The 21,658-nt window shown below is 36.0% G+C and overlaps 1 protein-coding gene across 20 annotated transcripts in view; it reads left to right on the top strand.

The window, feature by feature from the left end:
- Positions 1–21,658, top strand: part of NCOR1 (nuclear receptor corepressor 1) — a gene marked incomplete at its 3' end in the record, with an annotated part of 150,091 nt that overhangs the window by 55,094 nt on the left and 73,339 nt on the right. For 13 of the 20 annotated variants that reach the window (XM_081027569.1, XM_081027582.1, XM_081027588.1 and 10 more), the window contains 5 exons: positions 405–459; positions 1,720–1,821; positions 13,692–13,819; positions 19,274–19,491; positions 21,090–21,152. In XM_081027569.1, coding sequence (XP_080883695.1) covers positions 405–459; positions 1,720–1,821; positions 13,692–13,819; positions 19,274–19,491; positions 21,090–21,152 — 566 coding nt within the window. The remainder of the gene's footprint in view (positions 1–404; positions 460–1,719; positions 1,822–13,691; positions 13,820–19,273; positions 19,492–21,089; positions 21,153–21,658) is intronic. The other 7 variants (XM_081027572.1, XM_081027576.1, XM_081027574.1 and 4 more) reach the window with 1 other exon arrangement.

Genomic DNA, 21,658 nt, shown 5'->3' with positions numbered 1-21,658 from the left:
GAATGGGTACTCTGGAAAGTAGAGAATATAGATTTGACATTATCTTTCCATAAGTATATAGGTGGAAATATAGGTAAGAGATAAGATCTGGGGTTATGGAGTCACGTTAAGAGTGGTACCCAAACTTGGGTGGTGTCTGAATCATCTGGGGTTGCTTTTTAAAAGTATTGGCTTCTATGCTCTAACATAGACCAATTCAGTCAGTTCCTGGTGGGTGGATGGTGCCTAGGAATTGGTGCCCTTTAAGACTCCAGTGATTTTACAGTTGTTCCTGAGATTGGCAGCTAGGTATCACTGGGAATTAGTCTGTACGTAATATTTCTATTCCCCAGGTTTCCCTCCCCCCTTTTTGAGTTGTTAAAATGTGTGTGTGTGTGTGTGTGTTTTGTTTTGTTTTGACGCAGGTTTATCCAGCATCCAAAAAACTTTGGACTAATTGCATCCTATTTGGAAAGGAAGGTAAGAAATGGTTCACATTGGGAGTGTGTATAGGTTTGTGGTGGTTGCTACTTTGAAAGGTTTGTGCTCAGTACCCAAAAGTAGTTAAATAGAACTGATTTTTGCAAAGGGCTTACTATAGAAGAGATTCTACTATAGTGATATTTATAATTATATGATCTCAAATCCTAAGCACAGAATACAGACTAATTTTCATGTTTAGTGAAAAATGACCTGATATTGTATTTCCCTAAAAACACATAGAATACCATGCTTTTTGAACCTCATTAAATTTCTAGTTGAAATATCAAGGTCCTTATTATCCCAGAATTTTTTCACAGTGGATTGAATGTAGTGTTTTTGAGCAAAATATTTAAAGAGACATTTTGATTGTTCACATATATGCCGTAAGAAAGGGAATTTAGTTACTGGTTAATAAGAAAGTGTTTGAATGTTTCTGATAGTTTTTGGTATTTTTTACGTAATTTGGATTAAGACAACTGTAATTGCCCATTAACATAGTAGACATAATATATGAGGTCAGACAATTAAGTTCGCGAACTCATCCTACTAGTAAAAGTACCACATACCTCATTGCTGAATATCACCATGGTCACCTTCGAAGTATTCCCCTTGGAAACCTATGCACCGATGCCAGTGCCTAGTCTACCTTTCAAAGCAATTTTGGAACTCTTTCTGGAATGGCCATCAGAGCTGTCGTCGTATTACCCTTGATATCCTGAATGTCATCAAAATATCTTCCTTTCAATGTTTCCTTTATTTTTGGGTAAAGAAAGAAAACATTGGGGGCCAGATCAGGTGATTAGGGAGGGTATTCCAATACAGTGATTTGTTTACTGACTAAAAACTCCCTCACAGACGACAGTGCCGTGTGAGCGTGTGAGCTGGTGCATTGTTGTGATGCAAGATCCATGAATTGTTGGCAAAAAGTCAGGTCATCTAACTTTTTCATGCAGCCTTTTCAGCACTTCCAAACAGCAAACTTTGTTAACTGCTTGTCCAGTTGGTGCAAATTCATAATGAATAATCCCTCTGATACCAAAAAAGGTTAGCAACGTTGTTGCAATAAGTTCGCGAACTTAATTGTCAGACCCCGTGTATATAGTATTTGTAGAGCCTAGATATGATTTAAAATGCTAGCCATGTATATTTCTCCTTAATTTACGCTTTGTGAGACTACAAAATGTTTTCCTTGAAAGTATCATTTGATTTTTAAAAAATTTTTAGTTGGATCCTCAAAACTATTTTTTTTTCTTATAGAGTGTTCCTGATTGTGTTTTATATTACTACTTAACCAAGAAAAATGAGAATTATAAAGCCCTAGTAAGAAGGAATTATGGAAAACGCAGAGGAAGAAACCAGGTATGTTTCATTACTGTGTAGAAGGTATTTAAGGGTTGGTGGAAATATAAATATGAAATTGTTATAACAGGAGCTTTGTACTTAATAATGTGTACTTTGGGGATTGGTGTTTCTATTAAATTAATAAGGATATTATGAACATATTACGATTATTTTGAAGTTAATATATGTAATATGTTATATCTTTTATTTTGAATATTTTAAATTTCTAGTCTGATAAAATTAATGAGAAAAGTTTTATACTTCCATGTTGTTGAAATCATGTCAGTGTTAACAGTAATAATGTAATTAAATATGAGACCCTTTAGAATTTATTTAGTATACTATCTTTACCAGTCCTTTTGTCTGAGGAGGGGACAAGAGAGTAAGGAAGAGAAATATAGCATGGTAGCCAGAGTAGAGGATTGTTCATTGGAATACCTGGGATGTGATTTTGTTTCAGATTGACTTCATTTTGGGAATTTAGATAGTTTAAGTTTTAAAAAGCACTTGACCTAGAAAGACAGTTTTTAATACAGTGCAGTATATGTTTTCACATTTGCAACTCAGTACTTTAAAAACTGTTTCCCCAAAATAAATACTCAGCAGCTGTTGCAGCTCATGTGCTTTTCCAGTGAGGCTGCTGGGGTGATGCAGTCCCCTTTTGCTCTCTACACTGAGAGATCCATCTCGCAGTATGGGATTGTGTGTGTGAACTCGAACAGCTGCTGAGGGTTCATTGCATTCCTAAATATGTTCTGGTTTCTCCGGACAGCCACCCTCTCTTCCCTTGGTAACCCTGGTCACCAGATACAGGTTATTTGACACAGTTCTCTCATTTTTTGTAGCCATAACTTTTTGTGTTTTCTGGGTCATTGTTTCTACAGAGCACTACCACCTCACAAGATGTGATTACATGTTCTTCAGAAATAGTATTGCATGGTCAAAAGTATAGGGAGTATTTTGAGTCAGCTGTGTAAAATGCTTCTGGAGGTTGAGTCAGCTGAGATGGCCTTGACAGCCGTTTTCAGTGAATTGGTGAGAGGGCCAGAAATAAAATGATAGTAAACTGAAGGGGGTACAGAAGGTGAGGGAGGAAGTGGCTGTTGTACAAGTGTAGCCTTGTTAGTAAGATTTGCTTATAAAGGGGACAGAAATAGGTGGTAGAGCTGATGCGGAGCAGAAGGGAGGAAATGAGCATGCTTGTGTACTGATGGGACGAATACTGAAGGACAAAAGGGTGGATGATTATAGAGCTCTGGAAAGAATTTATGACCTGAAGGGCAGCAAATGGAATGTTGGCAGTGAGTTGGAATACTTCCACTAAAGGAGCCCCCTGCTTTCCATGAAGTGGAACCACGGTTCTTTAGCCACAGGTGCTAGAACCCATCTATGTTTTAAACAAGTTTCAGCTACCAATTTTTTAACAACCGCTTTATTCCTAATTACAAGGTAGTATTTATAACTTTTAATTTTAGAAATTGTATGTGCTACTATTTAATTTTTTTTTTTTAAGATTTTTTTTATTGGGGAAGGGGAACAGAACTTTATTGGGGAACAGTGTGTACTTCCAGGACTTTTTTCCAAGTCAAGTTGTTGTCCTTTCAATCTTAGTCGTGGAGGGCGCAGCTCAGCTCCTGATTGCCGTTGCTAGTTGCAGGGGTCTCTGCCCACCATCCCTTGCGGGACTCGAGGAATTGAACTGGCAACCTTGTGGTTGAGAGCCCACTGGCCCATGTGGGAATTGAACTGTCAGCCTTCGGACTTAGGAGCATGGAGCTCTAACCGCTTGAGCCACCGGGCCGGCCCGGCTCCCTACTGTTTAATTTTTTTTTAAATTTTTTATTTTATTTTATTTTTTATTGGGGTGACAATTGTTAGTAAGTTTACATAGATTTCAGGTGTACAATTCTGTATTACATCGTCTATAAATCCCATTGTGTGTTCACCACCCAGAGTCAGTTCTCCTTCCATCACCATATTTGATCCCCTTTACCCTCATCACCCACCCCCCACCCCCTTACCCTCTGGTAACCACTAAATTATTGTCTGTGTCTATGAGTTTTTGTTTCTCATTTGTTTGTCTTGTTCTTTTTGGTCTATATACCACATATCAGTGAAATCATAGGGTTCTCTGCTTTTTCTGTCTGACTTATTTCACTTAGCATTATTCTCTCGAGATCCATCCATGTTGTCACAAATGCTCCTATATCATCTTTCCTTAACGCCGAATAGTATTCCATTGTGTATATGTACCACAACTTCTTTATCCATTCATCTATCGAAGGACATTTTGGTTGTTTCCATGTCTTGGCCACCGTAAACAAAGCTGCAATGAACATTGGCGTACACGTGTCTCTATAGAGAAATGCTTTTATATTTTTGGGGTAGATACCCAGGAGAGCGATTGCTGGGTCATATGGTAATTCTATTCGTAATTTCTTGAGGAACCTCCACACTGCCTTCCATAGCGGCTGCACCAGTCTGCATTCCCACCAACAGTGTATGAGAGTTCCTTTTCCTCCACAGCCTGTCCAACACTTGTTACTATTTGTTTTGTTGATGAAAGCCATTCTGACTGGGGTGAGGTGATATCTCATTGTGGTTTTCATTTGCATTTCTCTGATGATTAGCGATGTTGAGCATTTTTTCATATGTCTATTTGCCATTTGTATGTCCTCTTTGGAGAAATGTCTCTTCAGGTCCTCTGTCCATTTTTCAATTGGGTTGTTTGTTTTTTTGTTGTTGAGTTTCATGAGTTCCTTGTATATTTTGGATATTAGCCCCTTATCAGAGGAACTGTTTGCGAAAATCTTCTCCCATTCAGTTGGTTGCCTCATTATTTTGTCAATAGTTTCTTTTGCTGTGCAGAAGTAAAGTTGGGCACTATTTCACTCCTCCGTGTACACTTGTTAAATTTCAGCCATATTAGTGTTTTCTTCTGTACATTCTTGTCTCTGTGCTAGCACCCTTAGCACATCCCAGAATGCATTTGCAGAACTGACATTTTCACTTTGACCTGAACCTTAGGAATTCTTGCTCCCAGGTAGGTTCAGTTTTGATTTGGTCAGCATTTCCAACAATCTAATCCTGCCTACATTAGCTTTTAGGTTACTACCTTGAAGATTTTCTCTCTAGTTTTATATTTTTGTGGTTTTTTTACTGGGAATTGTGAAAGGAGAGGATTGAATAATGGGCTTACACCACCATCTCAGACCAAAATAATCTTACCTCTGTTTCTTAATTGCTGTGTACTTCATGTCATTTGTGTCAAAATAGATGGACAGTTTTTCAGAAATTAGGTGGTGTTAGTTTAATATAGAAGGGAATGATATTAGAACCAATACCAAATTGGCTCTAAATTAGAGAGGAGAAGCCATTGGAGTTTTGAGCAGAAGAGTAATATCAGATTTTAGTTGTGACAGGATCGTTCTGGCTGCTCTATTGAGATTAGATTGTAAGGAAGGCAAGGGAAGAAGCAGGGAGACTGGTTAGGAGGTTGTTTTAATAATCCCAGTGGCTTGGACTAAGCTGTATTGGGGGAGGTGAGGAACACTGGTCAATTTCTGGGTATATATTTGAAGGTAAGGCCAACAGGTTTTGCTGATGATTGATTATGAGGGATGCCATAAAAACAGTTATGAAAGATAACCCAAGTTTTGGCTGGTGGAGATGCCATTTTCTGTGATAGGCATGACTGAAGGTGGAGCAGATTTGGGGGGAAAATCGGGACATGCTAAATTTCAACTACCTAGTAGACATCCAAGTGGAGATGTAAAGGGGGTAGTTAGATATATAAGTCTGGAGTTTAGGGAAAAGATTTAGTTGGAAATAATAGAATTTGCTGTGTAGGCCAAAGTTCAGAAACACTTTTAAAAAAATCTAGTTACAAGTTGAGAATTTTTAAATTTGTGTGTCTTGATTTTACACTGGTGGACATAGAGATCCAAATAATTTAAAAATCACTTTATTGTTCTATTAGCCAAGCAAATTTGAATCAGTAGGAATTATGTCAGGTAATCCCAGAGTGATGAGGAGAAATTTATTTCAAGACTGTAGAATTCTGCTGAAATGTATGCTTGATTCTTTCAGTGTTTGATTGCCTCTCCCATCCCCCGCTCCAAACCTCTTACCCATAGGAAGCAATTTTTATTTGGTAGGTGAATGTATAGTATGCTGTTGACTGAGAGATTCCAAGTTTGTGAGCTTTGATTTTTTAACCTGTTGTTGCCATAGGGAACCTGCGTTCTCTGAAAATGAATTTTAATCTTAGAATCATAGAGAAATGAGACAATCATATTTTTGTTAGAAATGTGTTCAGAGATTATTGTTGACAGAAGTTTTAACTTTTCTCTCAAAATTTCTGTCAGATATTGCCCAAACCATTTTTGCAGTTCAACTTATTATCTATCATCCATGATGAGAATGAGTGTGGTTCTTTATAAATTTTAGGTGAAGCTGTGAATACGTATCAAAGATTGGAAGTCAAAAGTCACTCTTCAGTGTTACTATTTGGGGTCTAGAATTATAAATAACATGCCAAGTAGTAATTTGATTCTGTATGTAACATTTCATTAGAAGTAAATATTTCTTTCCAGCATAAACTTTCATTTAATCAATCTATGCAGATGGAATTATTATGGTACCTGCTAGCGACCTACAATAATTGAAGCAAGTCAGTTTAGAAACTATATTCTTCATTTCACAAGAATTTGTCCTCTTCCTTCATGGTAACAACATGTCCCTCTTTAAATTTGCTAGCGTATTTGTTTGTCTTTTGGTCTTATTTACTTAATATATATTTTTTAATTTAAAAAATTGTTTTAATTACAGTTGACATTCAATATTATATTAGTTTCAGGTGTACAGCATAGTTGTTAGACATTTGTATAACTTACGAAGTGATCCCCCTGGTAAGTCCAGTACCTGCTCGGTACCATACATACATACTGCAACATTATTGACTATATTCCCTATGCTGTACTTTACAGCCCCGTGACTATTTTGTAACTACCAATTTGTACTTCTTAATTCCTTCATCTTTTTCACTCAGCCCCCTAACTCCCCTCCCATCTGGCAACCATCAGTTTGTTCTCTCTATCTGTGAGTCTCTTTCTGTTGTTTATTCATTTATTTTGTTCTTTAGATTCCACATATAAAGTAAAATCATGTTGTATTTGCCTCTCTGTCTGACTTATTTCACTTAGCATAATACTCTTTGTCTATCCATATTGTTGCAAATGTTAAGACTTCATTCTTTTTTATGGTCCAGTAGTAATTGCATTGTTTATTGGTACCACATCTTCTTTATCCAATTGTCTATTGATGGACTACTCTTAAGTTGGTTCCATATCTTGACTGTTGTAAATAATGCTGCAGTGAACATAGGGATGCATATATCTTTTTGAAATAGTGTTTTGGATTTCTTCAGATAAATACCCAGGAGTGGGATTGCTGGGTCATATGGTAGTTCTAATTTTAGTTTTTTGCGGAACCTCCATACGGTTTTCCAGTGGCTGAACCAGTTTACAATCCTACGAACAGTGCATGAGGGTTCCCTTTTTTTCACATGCTCTCCAATACTTGTTTGTTGATTTATTGATGATTGCCATTCTGACAGGTGTGAAGCGATATCTCTTTGTGGTGTTAATTTGCATTTCTCTGATGATTAGTTACATTCAGCATCTTTTCAAATGTTTATTGGCCATCTGTCGTCCTCTTGAGAAGTGTCCATTCAGGTCCTCTGCCCATTTTTTAATCGGATTGTTTGTTGTTTTGGTGTTAAGTTGTAAGACTCCTGTATATATTTTGATTATTAACACCTTATCAGATGTATCATTGGCAAATATTGTCTCCCATTCAGTAGGTTGTCTTTTCGTTTTGTTGATGGTTTCCTTTGCTGTGCAAAAACTTTTTAGTTTAAGGTAGTCCCATTTGTTTATATTTTCTTTTGCTCCCCTTGACTGAGGAGTTAGAGCAGAAAAAAATATTACTAAAAACAATGTGAACGAGTTTACTTCCTATTTTTTTTTTCTAGGAGTTTTATGGTTTTGGGTCTTACATTTAAGTCTTTAATCCATTTTGAGTTAATCTTGTATATGGTATAAGAAAGTGGTCTAGTTTCATTTTTTTTGCATCTGTCTGTCTAGTTTTTGCCAACATCATTTATTGAGGAGATTGTCTTTAACCCATTGTATATTCTTGCTTCCTTTATCATAGATTAATTGACCATATAGGTGTGGGTTTTTTCTGGGCTCTCTGTTTTGTTCTATTGATCAATATGTCTGTTTTTATGCCAGTACTATGCTGTTTTGATGACTATAGCCTTGAAGTATAATTTGGTATCAGGTAGCATGATACTTCCAGCTTTGTTCTTCTTTCTCGAGATTGCTTTGGCTATTTGATTTTTCTTTCTTTTTTTTTTTGGAGGGGGTTCGCTATAAATTTTAGGATTACTTGTTCTAGTTCTGTGAAAAATGCCATTGGTATTTTGATAGGGATTGTACTGAATCTGTAGATTGCTTTGTGTCGTATGGACATTTTAACGATGTTAAGTCTTCCTATCCATGATCAGGATATATGCTCCCATTTATCTGTATCGTCTTCAATTTCTTACATTTTTCTGAGTACAGGTTTTTTTTTACCTCCTTTGTTAAATTTATTCCTAGGTATTTTGTTATTTTTTTGATGCAATTGTAAATGGGATTGCTTTCTTAATTTCTCTTTCTGATAGTTTATTATTGGTGTATAAAAATGCAGCTGATTTCTGAATATTAATTTTGTATTGTGTTAATTTACTGAATTTATTAGTTCTAGTAGTTTTTTGGTGAATCTTAGGGTTTTCTATATACAGTGTCATGTCATGTGCAAATAATGACCGTTTTACGTTTTTCTTTCCAATTTGGATACCTTTTATTTCTTCTTCTTGTCTGATTTCTGTGGCTAGGACTTCCAGTTCTATGTTGAATAGAAGTGGTGAAAGTAGATATTCTTGACTTGTTCCTGATCTTAAGGAAAACACTTTTAGCTTTTCACCATTGAGTATGATGTTAGCTGTGGGTTTACCATATATGGCCTTTTTTATATTGAGGTATGTTTCCTCTACTCCCACTTTGTTGATTTTTTTTTTTATCGTAGCTAGATGTTAGATTTTGTTAAATGCTTTTTCTGTGTCTATTGATATGCTCATATGATGTTTATCCTTCGTTTTGTTTATGTGGTGTATCATGTTAATTAATTTGCGGGTATCGAACCAACCTTGCATCACAGGAATAAATCCCACTTTTTCATGGTGCATGATCCTTTTAATATATTGTTGAATTTGGTTTGTTAATATTTTGTTGAGGATTTTTGAATCTATGTTCATCAGGGATATTGGCCTATAATTTTGTGTTTTTTTTTTTTTTTTTTTTTTTTTTGTAATGTCTCTGTATGGTTTTGGAGTCAGGGTAAGGCTAACCTCATAAAATGATTTTGGCAGCCTTTCCTCTTAAATTTTTTGGAATTGTTTGAGAAGAATAGTGATAATTCTTTCTTGAATGTTTGAATGTTGCACAGGTAAAATTCACCTGTGCAACCGTGTGGTCCAGGACTTCTTTTTAGGGGGGAGTTTTTGCTTACTGTTTAGATTTTCTCTTTCTTCTTGATTCAGTCTTGGAAAATTGTATGTTGCTAGGAATTTATCCATTTCTTCCAGGTTTTTCAATTTGTTTATGCCAGCATATTTTTATTCCCCAAAGGTTTTCAGAAAGCATATATTCATTACATAAATGGAGTAATTTTTGAAGTTGGAAGAGTTACTGACTAAACTGTTAACTAGACAGTAGTTAGAAAGAATGTTTTAGACATGTTAAAAAATTGGATATAATGGAAAGAGCTTAAACTGAAAAATGTTCTGCCTCTTTGTAATGTAACCCTAGATGTGTCCCTTTACTTGGTGAGTTTCCACATCTTTGAGAGTGGGAACAGTAATACTGAACTTGCTGGGTTAACATGAGAACTAGTTGTGTGTGTAGAACCCCTCGAGTGCAGTGTCAAGCACACAGAGTGTTCAGTAAATGATAGCAAGCTATTACCTTTATTGCCTTCACGATGGTCTTTTTCGGTGATTGGCAGCTTTTGCTCTAGGAAAGTAGTCTCAAATTCAGTTGGTTTAAAGGCTTTAGTTGTTAATATATTTTGATAAGATAGGCATATTTTCTATTTACTGCCTGAAGTAATTTTTAAAGAAAAACATTCAGTGGCTGAAGTAGTACTTCTTTCTGCCTCTTCTACACTTGTAGTTAACAGTAACTGCTTGTTCTAAAATGTAGTCTTTTTGTTTTTTGACAATTTCATTGTCTGCTGAGTGGGAATTTATCTGTTTTCTAAAGACTTGAGTGTTTTAACAAACAAGTAGCATATATATGAATTTTAGATATTCAGTTAGATACAAAAGTAGTAAATCTCAGCATAAACTATTATTTGATCTTCCTATAGGGTCCTGCTATAATTGATTCTATTCTTCATTAATCATTATGAAATACACATAACTTTCACTTTTTTCATTTGAATTTTCATTTTTTTAAATAATGTGCTCTTGTATTCGTAGTGAATAGCTTGTTATTTGACGGAAATATTTCATGTTATGAAAATCTCCCTAACAGAATGAAACTTTTTAATGGAATATAATGTTGGGCTTAGGGAGGGAGAAATCTGAATAAGAAGCATTGGTAATGTCTTTGTTTATTAGGGGACCTTTTGAAGAGTTTCCTTTTTAAACTAGAGGTTTCTGGTTTAGGCAGACCACTAAAAGGGTTGGGGGACGTAACCTGTAACCTCCAGTCTGGAACGTGGGGATTGGCAGTTCTTTTTACAGATTTGTCTGAATCAAAAGCAGTTCCATCCACTTCTTGTTAAAACCAGAGGTTATTCCTTATTCTCTTTATTGTCAGTGGCAGTCATTAGAATGGGTCTTGGTGCATATCACCCACAGGTAAGTGCTTGCACACTCTCTGGCCTGTCCACTCCCAGCTGCCTAGTCAGTGTGGGTGCCACCTGGATGGAGTGTAAGAGACTGTGCTTTGGTGATATCAAACACTTCTACAGACTATCCAGCAACACTATCAATTTCTTTGGATTGTTTCCAAACCCTGTGTAGAACTGGGAGCTGTGTTTCAGAAGGCATTCTGCTCTTTTCCCCATTGACTGGTTGAAGCAGGTGCTACAGTTGCTTCTCAGTCCCCAACTGAGAAAGGGGAGTGAAGTCAGCTGTTGGCTGGATTTCAGGCTGTAGGGGAGGTGTAGAATTGCTTACTTTCTTCAAAACGCTGTTTGGCATTAGGAGAAAAGTATTAGGGAAATAAGATTACATGTATCATCCAAGTCTAGGGAAACAGTGAACCTCTTTACTTACCTTCTGCTGAGTTGACACCTCCCCATCATTTCTTAGGGCTATAAACCATTTTGTGGTTACACAGCCCAATTCCTAGACAGGGCAGAGTTTATTGTTGGTATGCCATCTTTTAAAAAAAAATTTTTCAGTAACAGTAGCCATTCAATTTTTAGTGTACAGCATAGTGGTTAGACATTTATCTAACTTACAAAATGATCCCGCCTTTTGGTGGTATGCCATCGTTTTGGTTCAGAATGACAGATGGACGCTAATATTCATGGTGGGAGTGAGGTTATTAGCATTTGAAATAGATCTTGTGACCACTGTGGTGTGCTAAGGAGTCAATTAGAGAGCGTTCCCCATTGTAAAGAAGACTTTGTTGTGGTTAGACAGTATCCATTTGAAAAATCTTCCTGATTTCTGAATTTCTCTCGTAATAATAAATACTTAGAAGAAAAGGAAACTGGCAGGTAACCAGTGTGAGAAATGGGGAAAGTCACATAAAGCGGATGAGGGAATCAGGTATTGAAAGTTTAGCAAGGAGTCAAAGTGGAATAGTAGATATAGTTCTTCTTGATGGACTGCGCCATTTTCGTAGAATAAGGGGATCAAAGCCATTAACATGCGTTTTGAGATCTGAAAGATAACGGCAAGGCATAATGAGCCATGTGATAAAATCATTTCTGTGTTCTTGGGAGTATTGGAGAAGTCAGTCTGTAACACTAAACGAGGAAGAAAGGCATCGTAGGTAGATTTTGTGAAATTTGAAAAGGGAAGTTTTTTTGTTTTTTGTTTCTTTTCTCTTTAAGGAGGGCGCAGCTCACAGTGGCCCATGTGGGGATCAAACCGGCAACCTTGGTGTTACCAGCACCACGCTCTAATCAACTGAGCTACCCGGCTACCCCAGAAAGTATTTTTTAAATATCAAAGTTTACAGGGCTCTAGAAGTCTCAGTAGGGAGCAGGTGGAATACAGATTCTTCTTTCCACCATGGTTCGAAGAAGGCATAATGTTGTGTGGGACCTCTTGTGGAGTGGCCAATAAGGCCTTTTTCTTTTAAGAAAAAAGTCAAATTTTAGTTTTGGTGAGTAGGTAAAAGACTTTTAGACGCTATTAAGAATTAAGGAGAATTTTACTTTGAATAAATGAGTACTTAAGGTTGTTTAGTGAAAGGAACAGGTAAGAGGACAGGCAGTTACTAAGAGGCAAGACTGGCGTTAGCCGGGGTCAGAATGAACAATTGAGGTAGGAGGGTAAAAACTTTTCAAATAACCAGAATAAAGGAATTTGTTTTTTGATGTATCAACACACAAGACACGTCCATGGTCCAGATGTTCTCCTTAGGAACTGAGGATACCAAAGCGATTAAAATTGGGTCCTTGTCTTTTACGAGATTATAACACAGTGAGCCAGGCAGTCCCTGATCACCAGCAAATACATCACCCTTTGACAAGTGTTGCAGGCATACATGGACGTGCAGGTAGAAAGGTAGGGAGACAGGAAAGCCGCACAGGAAATGTAGCATTTTGAACTGAATCTCAAGTGGGTATGTAGGAGTTTACTAGGCAAAGAGGGGTAGAAAGGATATTCCAGACAAAAGCATGAAAATGCTGGATGTGTTAGATGAGTCCGAAGTAGCAAATAATGTAGGAAAGTAGGGGAATTGAAAAGAGGTACATGTAGAACATAGGCTGTGTGCTGTGATGATGAGTTGGAGTTCAACCCTAATTAGTTTAGATAGTCTTGATTTCTGAATTAAACAAAGATAGCACTCAACACAAACTTAATTTTACTTTTTTCTTTTAGAGTCACAATTTTAGCAAATGAGACATCAAAGATAAAAGGGTCCGTAATCTTATTCTCTTTCAATCTTTGTTTATATAAATATTTACAATTAGTTATAGTTAACACATTAGAATTATTTGTGCTTTACTTCTTTTCACTTTATTATATCCTTAGTATTTTTCCAAATACTTCAGCCTTGATAATGACCTCAGTTGTCTACTGTTCCATTAAACGAATGCTCCCCCAAAAGAATAAAAGCATAAAGATGTTTCTTGTAGTATGATGTAGTATAATAATGAAAAAAATTGAGAACATAGTAAATAGCTAATATGGCGGGGATGGTTTGGTAAATTAATTATAGGTTATCATATTTTAAGGTAGAGTTGAAATACTTGAGTGACAGACTAGATGTGGAAGTTACAAAAAGAGAGAACCAACTTCAGATTTCATATATCTAAGTGGAATTTTAACATTTTTACCTCTTATGGGTCTGAACACTATGAGTGTTTGTGTGTGCTTGTATATGTGTGACCTTTAAAGCAATATATATGTATAGAATATAATAATGAGCATTAGACTATTTTTTAATACCTGACCCCTAATTACATTGTAAATGATTAATAAGTTAATCATGTATTAGTTTTTTTGCATAGATATTTATTAAAATTCTTCATCACAATTTGAGGAGCTGTTTCTTTTACCTTTGAATTTTACAAATGATGGTTCATTCTAGCAGCAAATTGCCCGACCCTCACAAGAAGAAAAAGTAGAAGAAAAAGAAGAAGATAAAGCAGAAAAAACAGAAAAAAAAGAAGAGGAAAAAAAAGATGAAGAAGAAAAAGATGAAAAGGAGGACTCTAAGTAAGTTAAATAATTAGAGTTAAATAGTTCAGTGTTACCCTTAGTTTTTATTTAAAACATTATTTATGAAACTGAATCTATTGAAGGTACAAGATTTTAGATAAAAGAATGGGATGTATGCTTTGACATCATTAGGAATGGAGTATTTCAGTAAATATAACTTTTAGCTTAATGGACTTATTTGCCAGACATGATATATTACTTTTCAGAAGGGTTAGGCTACAATAATATACACTTATCACTGAGATATATCACATATAATTTAATCTTTGGTTTGGAAGATACGTCAGAATCTTAAATTTTGTACCTAAGATAGTGTGTAAAAATGTTGATAAATGGTTTTCATTTATATAATACCTTATATTCCAGCTTTTAAAATTTTATTTATCATATAAAATAGTTCTTGGTTTGTTTGTCGATGTTGTTGCTGTTTTCTTGTAAAAAGAAAAATAATTCTTGCTCATTATGGAAAATCAGTAAAAGAGACCAAAATATAAGGAAAATTGACTTGTGATTCTGCCACTCAGAGACAGCTACTGTTGATATCTTTGTGTACATATTGTGGCAGGTGATGTGGGGGTTGGGGTGAGGGGGCTTAGCAACTGGATTGGTTGTTTTCCCCCCAAAGATTAGCGTTATTGATGCATTATTTACATAGAATAAAATTCACCTATTTCAAGAGTATATTTTGATGCATTTTGACAAGTGTATGCACTGCTGTAACAATTGCCACAGCCGTGATGTAGAATGTTTCCATCACCCTAAAAAGTTCCCATCCACTCCTTTGCAGTACTTTCCACCCCCCCAATTTCTGGCTTTTGGCAACTGCTAATCTGTTTTGCCTGTTCTAGAATTTTATATAAATCAAATTATACAGTAGGTAATCTTCTGTGTGTAGCTTCTTTTACTTAGGATAATGGCTTTGAGATCCATACATAATGCATGTCTCAGTAGTTTGTTCCTTTTTAATATTTATTGCATCATTTCTATAATCCTCTTAGAAATACTGAAGGTTTATCTGGCAACTAAAACAGACTTAATCATTGGACATCTTTTTTTTAGAGCGTTGGATACTCATGCCATTCCAATAGTCTACTTTAGTAAGATTTCTATTTTTTTCGTATTGACAATTTTTAAAAATCTTTATTAAACTTATTGGGGTGACATTGGTTAGTAAAATTATATAGGTTTCAAGTGTATATTTCTATAGTACATCATCTGTATATTGCATTGTGTGCTCACCACCCAGAGTCAGTTCTCCTTCCATCATCATATATTTGACCCCCGCCCTTTACCCTCTTCTGCTACCCTCCACTCCATTCTTAACCTCTTACAACCACTAAACTGTTGTCTGTCTATGATTTTTTGTTTGCCTTGTTCATTTGTTGCTTTCAGTTTTACATCCCATATATGAATGAAGTCATATGATTCTCAACTTTTCCTGTCTGACTTATTTCTCTTAGCTTGATAATCTCAAGAGCCATCCATGTTGTTGCAAATGGCAGTATTTATTTCATTATTTCTTATGGTTGAGTAATAATCCATTGTATATACCATGTTTCCCTGAAAATAAAACCTAACCAGAAAATAAGTCCTAGCATGATTTTTCAGGATGACATCTCCTGAACATAAGCTCTAATGTGTCTTTTGAAACAAAAATTAATATAAGACCTGGTCTTATTTTCTGAGAAATGCGGTATGTATACCACATCTTTTTTATCCAATCGTCTATCGAAGGACACTGGTTGTTTCCATGTCTTGGCCACCATGAATAATGCTGTAATGAACATTGGAGCATTATTCTTTATGAATAAATGTTTTCGGATTTTTTGGGTAGATACCCAGAAGAAGGATTGCTAGGTCATATGGTAATTCTATTCTTAATTTTTTGAGGAACCTCCATACTGTTTCCCGTAGTGGCTGTACCAATCTACATTCCCTCCAGCAGTGTTTTAGGGTTCCTTTTTCTCTACAACCTCTCCAACACTTATTATTACTTTTCTTGTTGATACCAGCCATTCTAACAGGTGTGAGATGGTATCTCATTGTCGTTTTGATTTGCTTTTCCCTAATAGTGTGAAGTTGAGCATTTGTTTTTTTATATATCTGTTGGCCATTTGTGTGTCTTCTTGGGAAAAGTGACTGTTCAGGTTTTCTGTCAATTTTTTAATTGGATTGTTTTTTTGTTGTTGAATTGTGTAAGTTCTTTATATATTTTGAATATTAGCCCCTTATCAAAGTTGCTGTTTGCAAGTATAATATATTCTCCCATTTGGTTGGTTTCCCCTTTGTTTTGTTGATGGTTTCTTTTGTTGTACAAAAGCTTTCTAGTTTGATATAGTCCCATTCATTTATTTTTGCTTTTTCTTCTCTTGTCTTTGAGGTCAAATTCATAAATTCCTCTCTGAACCCAAGTTCCTTAAATTTAGTATCCAATGCTTTCTTCTATGCAATTTATTGTTTCAGGTCTTAGATTCATTTTGAGTTAATTTTGGTACATGGTGACAGATAGCAGTCTAGTTTCATCCTTTTGCACGTGGCTTTCCAGTTTTCCCAGGACCATTTATTGAAGAGGCTTTCTTTTCTCCATTGTATGTTTTTGTCTCCTGGTCGAAAATTATCTGCCGATATATATGTGGGTTTATTTCTGGGTTCTCAGTTCTATTCTATTGGTCTGTGTGTCTGTTTTTCTTCCAATACCATGCTGTTTGGAATATTGTTGCTTTGTAGTATATAATGATGTCAGGGAGTGTGTGATACCTCCAACCTTTTTTTTTTTTTTAGGATTGCTTTGACTGTTGGGGTGTGTTGTGGTTCCATACAAATCTGGGGAATTTTTTGTTCTATTTCTTTTTTAAAAATGCCATTGGGATTTTGATGGAGATTAGATTGCATTAAATCTGTATATTGTTTTGGGTAGGAAGATACCTATTTAATAAATTATTGTTTTTAGCTGTTCAGGTATAATATTTATATTCCCACATGGTCAGTGGTTCTGCTCATATGAAACTACCATATCTTCATTTTACTGTTTTCTTAAAATCTCTTAATTTATTTAATGATAAATGAGATAGATCTTATGGAAGACGCAAAAATACATAAGATATCCACTGTTCCAAGGTAGTTTATGATCTAATAGGGGAAAATTAGGCAAGATACAAGTACTATTTAAGGAAAAGAAAAAAGCCTGGAAGAATCGAGCAGAACCAGTAAAGTATATTGGAAGATTGAGAAACAGTTGAGGTTTACTTTTTTTCTGGATAATTTGCAGGAATTTATGCAGGAGATAGTGGTTAATGTGGATAGAATAAAGGAAACATCATGAATAGATATGCTGCTTTGAGAAATGGCAGATAATGGTCTCATTAGACTGGAACATAGAGTGCCTGAAGGAGAAATGTGGAAAATAGATTAGGGTTAGATTAGATAAAGTCTTAATGAAAGCTAAAACAGTAGATTTCATTCAGAAGGCTGTGTGGGTCTGTTTGGGAATAGGTAGGGGTTAGAATGGATGGAATGGTTTATCACCAAAGTTGTTCTGCTAGAATACTGATCCATTTGCAGTGTAGAATAGATGGATTAGGGATATATGAGTCAGGAGACTGTTATAAAAGACTGGGATTAGGGTGCTAAGGCACTGAATAAGTACAGTGGTAATAGAAATAGAGATGGTGAGTTAGTGGAAGAAATAATACTGATATGAAATAACCAAAATTTGGCATTAGAGTACATACAGGAAGTAAAGAAAAAAGGAAAGAGTTAAAAATGTTACATCTATAAACCTGAGTGATTCTGAACCTAGTCGGTACTCTTAACAAATGATTAGAGAGTGAGATGGAGCAAGAAACGGTGGTGAGGATGAGGATGTTTTTGATATTGATGGGAAATCCAGGTGATTATTTCAGCAGGCAATTGGGAAGATAAGTCTGGATCTTAGGAGATTTAGGAGATGGGGTATGCGTGTAGTAGAGTGGATGCGAATGGGTAACCTCACAAAGCTTTTAGACCAGAGTGAGCCTTGGGAAATCCCTATATTAAAGGATGAGGGGAAAAAAGCAAAACCCAGGAGAGCCAGAATAGCAGTAGGGATATTAGGAAAGTGAAATCCTAAAAGCTAAGTTGAGAATTATCCACAGTGTCAGTTGCAGCAGAAAGGATAATACAACAAGAATCGAGAAGAGGTCATTTCATTTTGCAGTTAAGTCAATAGTGTCTTTTGACAAAACCTCTAATAAGAAGCTGTAGTAGTAGCCAGATTGGTAAGGGAATAAAGAAGTGAAGGGAGAAAGCTACATGGTAAGTTCAAGGATAATTTAGAACTGCAGGGGAAATAATTATTCTTGAAGCATTTTTTCTATTTTGGGGAAAAAATTAACTTGGTAAACCATAATAGGTCTTTACATGAAGTAGGTTAAAAAAAATCACCTTCACTTAAGCAAGAATAGTTGAGTCTTTGAATATTACCATCTATTTGTTTTTGCAAAATTGTGCATTAAGCACCTTGCTTTTAAATATAACAACCCTGCGAGATAAGAAGTACAGAGAATGGTTTTCCTGTATTATTATAATTGTAGTATTGTGCTGTTGCTATTAATAATAAGGACCATTTATTGAGTTTTTCTTAAGTGTCTGATAAGCACTTTATAGCCTGAAGGAGGTTTAGCCTTAATAGTAGCAAACACCTATGGTGCTTACTATGTTCCAGGCACTGTTATGAGCATCATATGTAAACTACCTTCTTTAATTCTCACAATAGCCCTGTGAAATGTGCTATTATTATCAACCTTATTTTACAGATGAGAAAAACTGAGGTTCTTGGAGGTAAGGGTACTTGTTTAAAGTCATCACATGGCTAGTAAATCATAGAGCTCTGTCTGGTAGCAACCCAGGCAGCCTGGTTCCAGAGGCCATTTTTCTAACCACTAGGCCATAATGCCATTTGCACATAATTGTATTGGAGGTGGTCGAAAATACTGAACCTGCTTTAATAAAACACTATTGTAGATTATTACCACAGAAAGGGCATGTCTCATGGAGAGCATCTGTTTCAGTTTCTTCATTTCACAGAGGAGAAAACTTGGAGCAAAGGCCAGAAATCCAGGACTCCTGCCTTTTGGTGTACCCCACTGCCTCTGGATTGCAGGTGTAGGGGGTATTCCGCTGCCATTTGTTTCTTCCTCAGAGAGTGTTCTTGTATCCAAGTCAGGTGATTTGAAATGTGTTTAATTTCAAGTCCATTGACAAATAAAAATAAAACAGTCCTTTGTGAAATGTCTTACTTTGAGTCAAAGCTACTCAAAATTGGGGCATGACAGAATATTTTATAAATTTTATTTTAGTAACTGGGGGATTGGGTAGTTTTATTTAATTTCTATTTAAAGAATTTTCAAAGCTACTGTCTTTCATATGTGTATCTTTTACATCTCACAAAATTTTCATTTGCTTTATTTCCAGAGAAAATACCAAGGAAAAGGACAAGACAGAAGGTACAGCTGAAGAAATTGAGGAGAGGGAGCAGGTCATCCCCCGGGGTCGAAAGACCGCCAATAGTCAGGGTCGCAGAAAGGGCCGGATCACCAGGTCCATGACAAGTGAAGCTGCAGCGGCCAGTGCTGCAGCTGCAGCGGCCACGGAGGAGCCCCCCCCACCTCTGCCACCCCCGCCTGAACCCGGTGAGTGCACAGATTGGAGTGAACAGGCCACAGTTGTGTTTGGGATGCTGTCTGTTTCAGTGCTAGGGTAGGGCAGGAGGGACCTCTGATTTTGGCAGCTTAGAAATAATCTGAAAGTCTGGCCTTGACATTTCTTAAACTTTAATACGAAATTTTTTTGAAAAAGAATAATAGCCCCAGTCTTGCTACCCTAATACAGCTGTTTTTTTATTTATCATCCTAGTGTACATGCTACTTTGTTTTCTTACGTTTTAACTTGGCATAAATCATGAATATTTTCTAGTTTCTAAGTGATCTCCATTTTTACTTTTAGATGGCTGTGAAATGTTGGCATTGTGTTGTTCTCTGAGGCACAATTTCCTGTAACCATTCCCTATTGCTGAATGATTAGGCTATCTCCTCCACACCCTTTAAACTAATACAGATAGCACTATAGTTTAAAAAAAAAAAATCTTTATTTACATAGCATTTTCTTTCTGTTGAATTATGTGTTATGGGAATAAATTCTTAGACAAGGGAATGTTGGGTCTAAGAGTCCAAGCATTTTTCTCTCTTACTAAGTATTTTTTCAGTTTATAAAGGGATTATATTAATGATGAGTGTCGCCATTCGTGGTTTAGCAGTACCAGTTTTACTCTAACATTGAATATGAAAGAAAATACAAGTTCTGGGAATGGCAAGAATTGCTGTGAGGGAAATAACTAGACAGGCAGATGGGGGCAGATCATGCTGTACCTTGTATGAACTATATCCTACTTTGCTTACAAAATGGGGAGCTTACAAAAGTTTTGAAAGAGGAGTGCTTTCGTTAGATCGGTGTTTAGAAAGATAATTCTGGTGACAGTTGTGGAGATCAGGTTAGAACAATAATGGGTGGAGGAAGAGGGACCAGCTAGAAGGGCATCATTATACCTACAGTGTCCGAGCCAAGGAGGGGATCGATTCAGGAGATTAGAATTGACACACATCATTGGATGTGAGTGGTAAATGGCAGGAAGGATTCAAAAATTAGTCTGAGGATCCTGTTAATAATTTGAGTGACTGGGCAGATGGTAATACTATTAATTGAGAAGGGGAATATAGCAGGAGCTCATTTCAGGCCTGATAGTCTCAATTTTCTTTCTAAAATAAAAGAGAAAGTGTTGATGATCTACTGAAGATGAGCATAAGAGCCTCCAAGTGTTAGGAAGGCATGGAGGTTCAGATAACAGGAGAGAACTGTGCCTGGGCTGGAAGGTGGAGTGCTGGTTCTTCCTCTGACACTTCAGGAGAAATAGGATGAACTCTAATTAGTGGGAAGGCACTGAGTGAGGGGGGACTTCTGAGAAAATAAACTAACAGTGTTCAAACATGTAGATATGGATGGAACTTTAAAGAACATTAAGAAACATAACACTGATGTTGAATTTTCTCCTCTAGTTTGATGAGGGAAGAGGCTGATACCATCCTATTTCTATAGTTTCTTTTACCAAATTCTTTAAACAGGCTTATGCCAGATAAGTAGGTTACAGATTAGATGGTTTATGCATTATAATCTGTGAATGAAAGATTTAATTTAGTATTTCTCTGCCTTATTGAGTTCTCTCTCTTTATTTTAGTTTCTACAGAGCCTGTAGAAACCTCTCGATGGACAGAAGAAGAAATGGAAGTTGCTAAAAAAGGTAACTGATAGTACAGGTAACCCCCGTATAACACGGTTGTTAGGTTCCTAAAAAATGCTGTTATGTGAATCTGTGTTATATGAAACAAGGAACTAATACAAAAAAGGGCATTAGTTTTCAAAAATTTTAAAAATGTACTATTATATTTTTGTAATTAAGAGAAATATCTTTATTAAAGCAATTTTCACCAAAAGTATAACATATTAATATGTGTTAAATAATGTTTTCTTTGTCATCACTGTTAAATATGGCCTAACAATTACTACTAAGCACCATTATCCGAGGGTGTTTTCTTTTTGACAAGTTATCGTCATCCTCTGAACTTAATACTCCACGAACAAAATGGATTTAAAATTCTGATAAATTTTAAAATAATGCAGTCAAATCTGATACAACATCCACGCTCGAATGAAAAATTTCAAATGAGATATCTTTTGCTCTTAAAAGCTCTTATTACGCTCCGTGTTGTTTGGGGATTTCTCTAATTCTCAAACTGTGTTAGAGCG

Source organism: Rhinolophus hipposideros, assembly GCF_964194185.1.
Source record: "Rhinolophus hipposideros genome assembly, chromosome: 20".
Lineage (NCBI taxonomy): Eukaryota > Metazoa > Chordata > Mammalia > Chiroptera > Rhinolophidae > Rhinolophus > Rhinolophus hipposideros.
The sequence above is the reverse complement of the archived record's forward strand: the minus strand, read 5'-3'. Positions and strand labels throughout refer to the sequence as shown.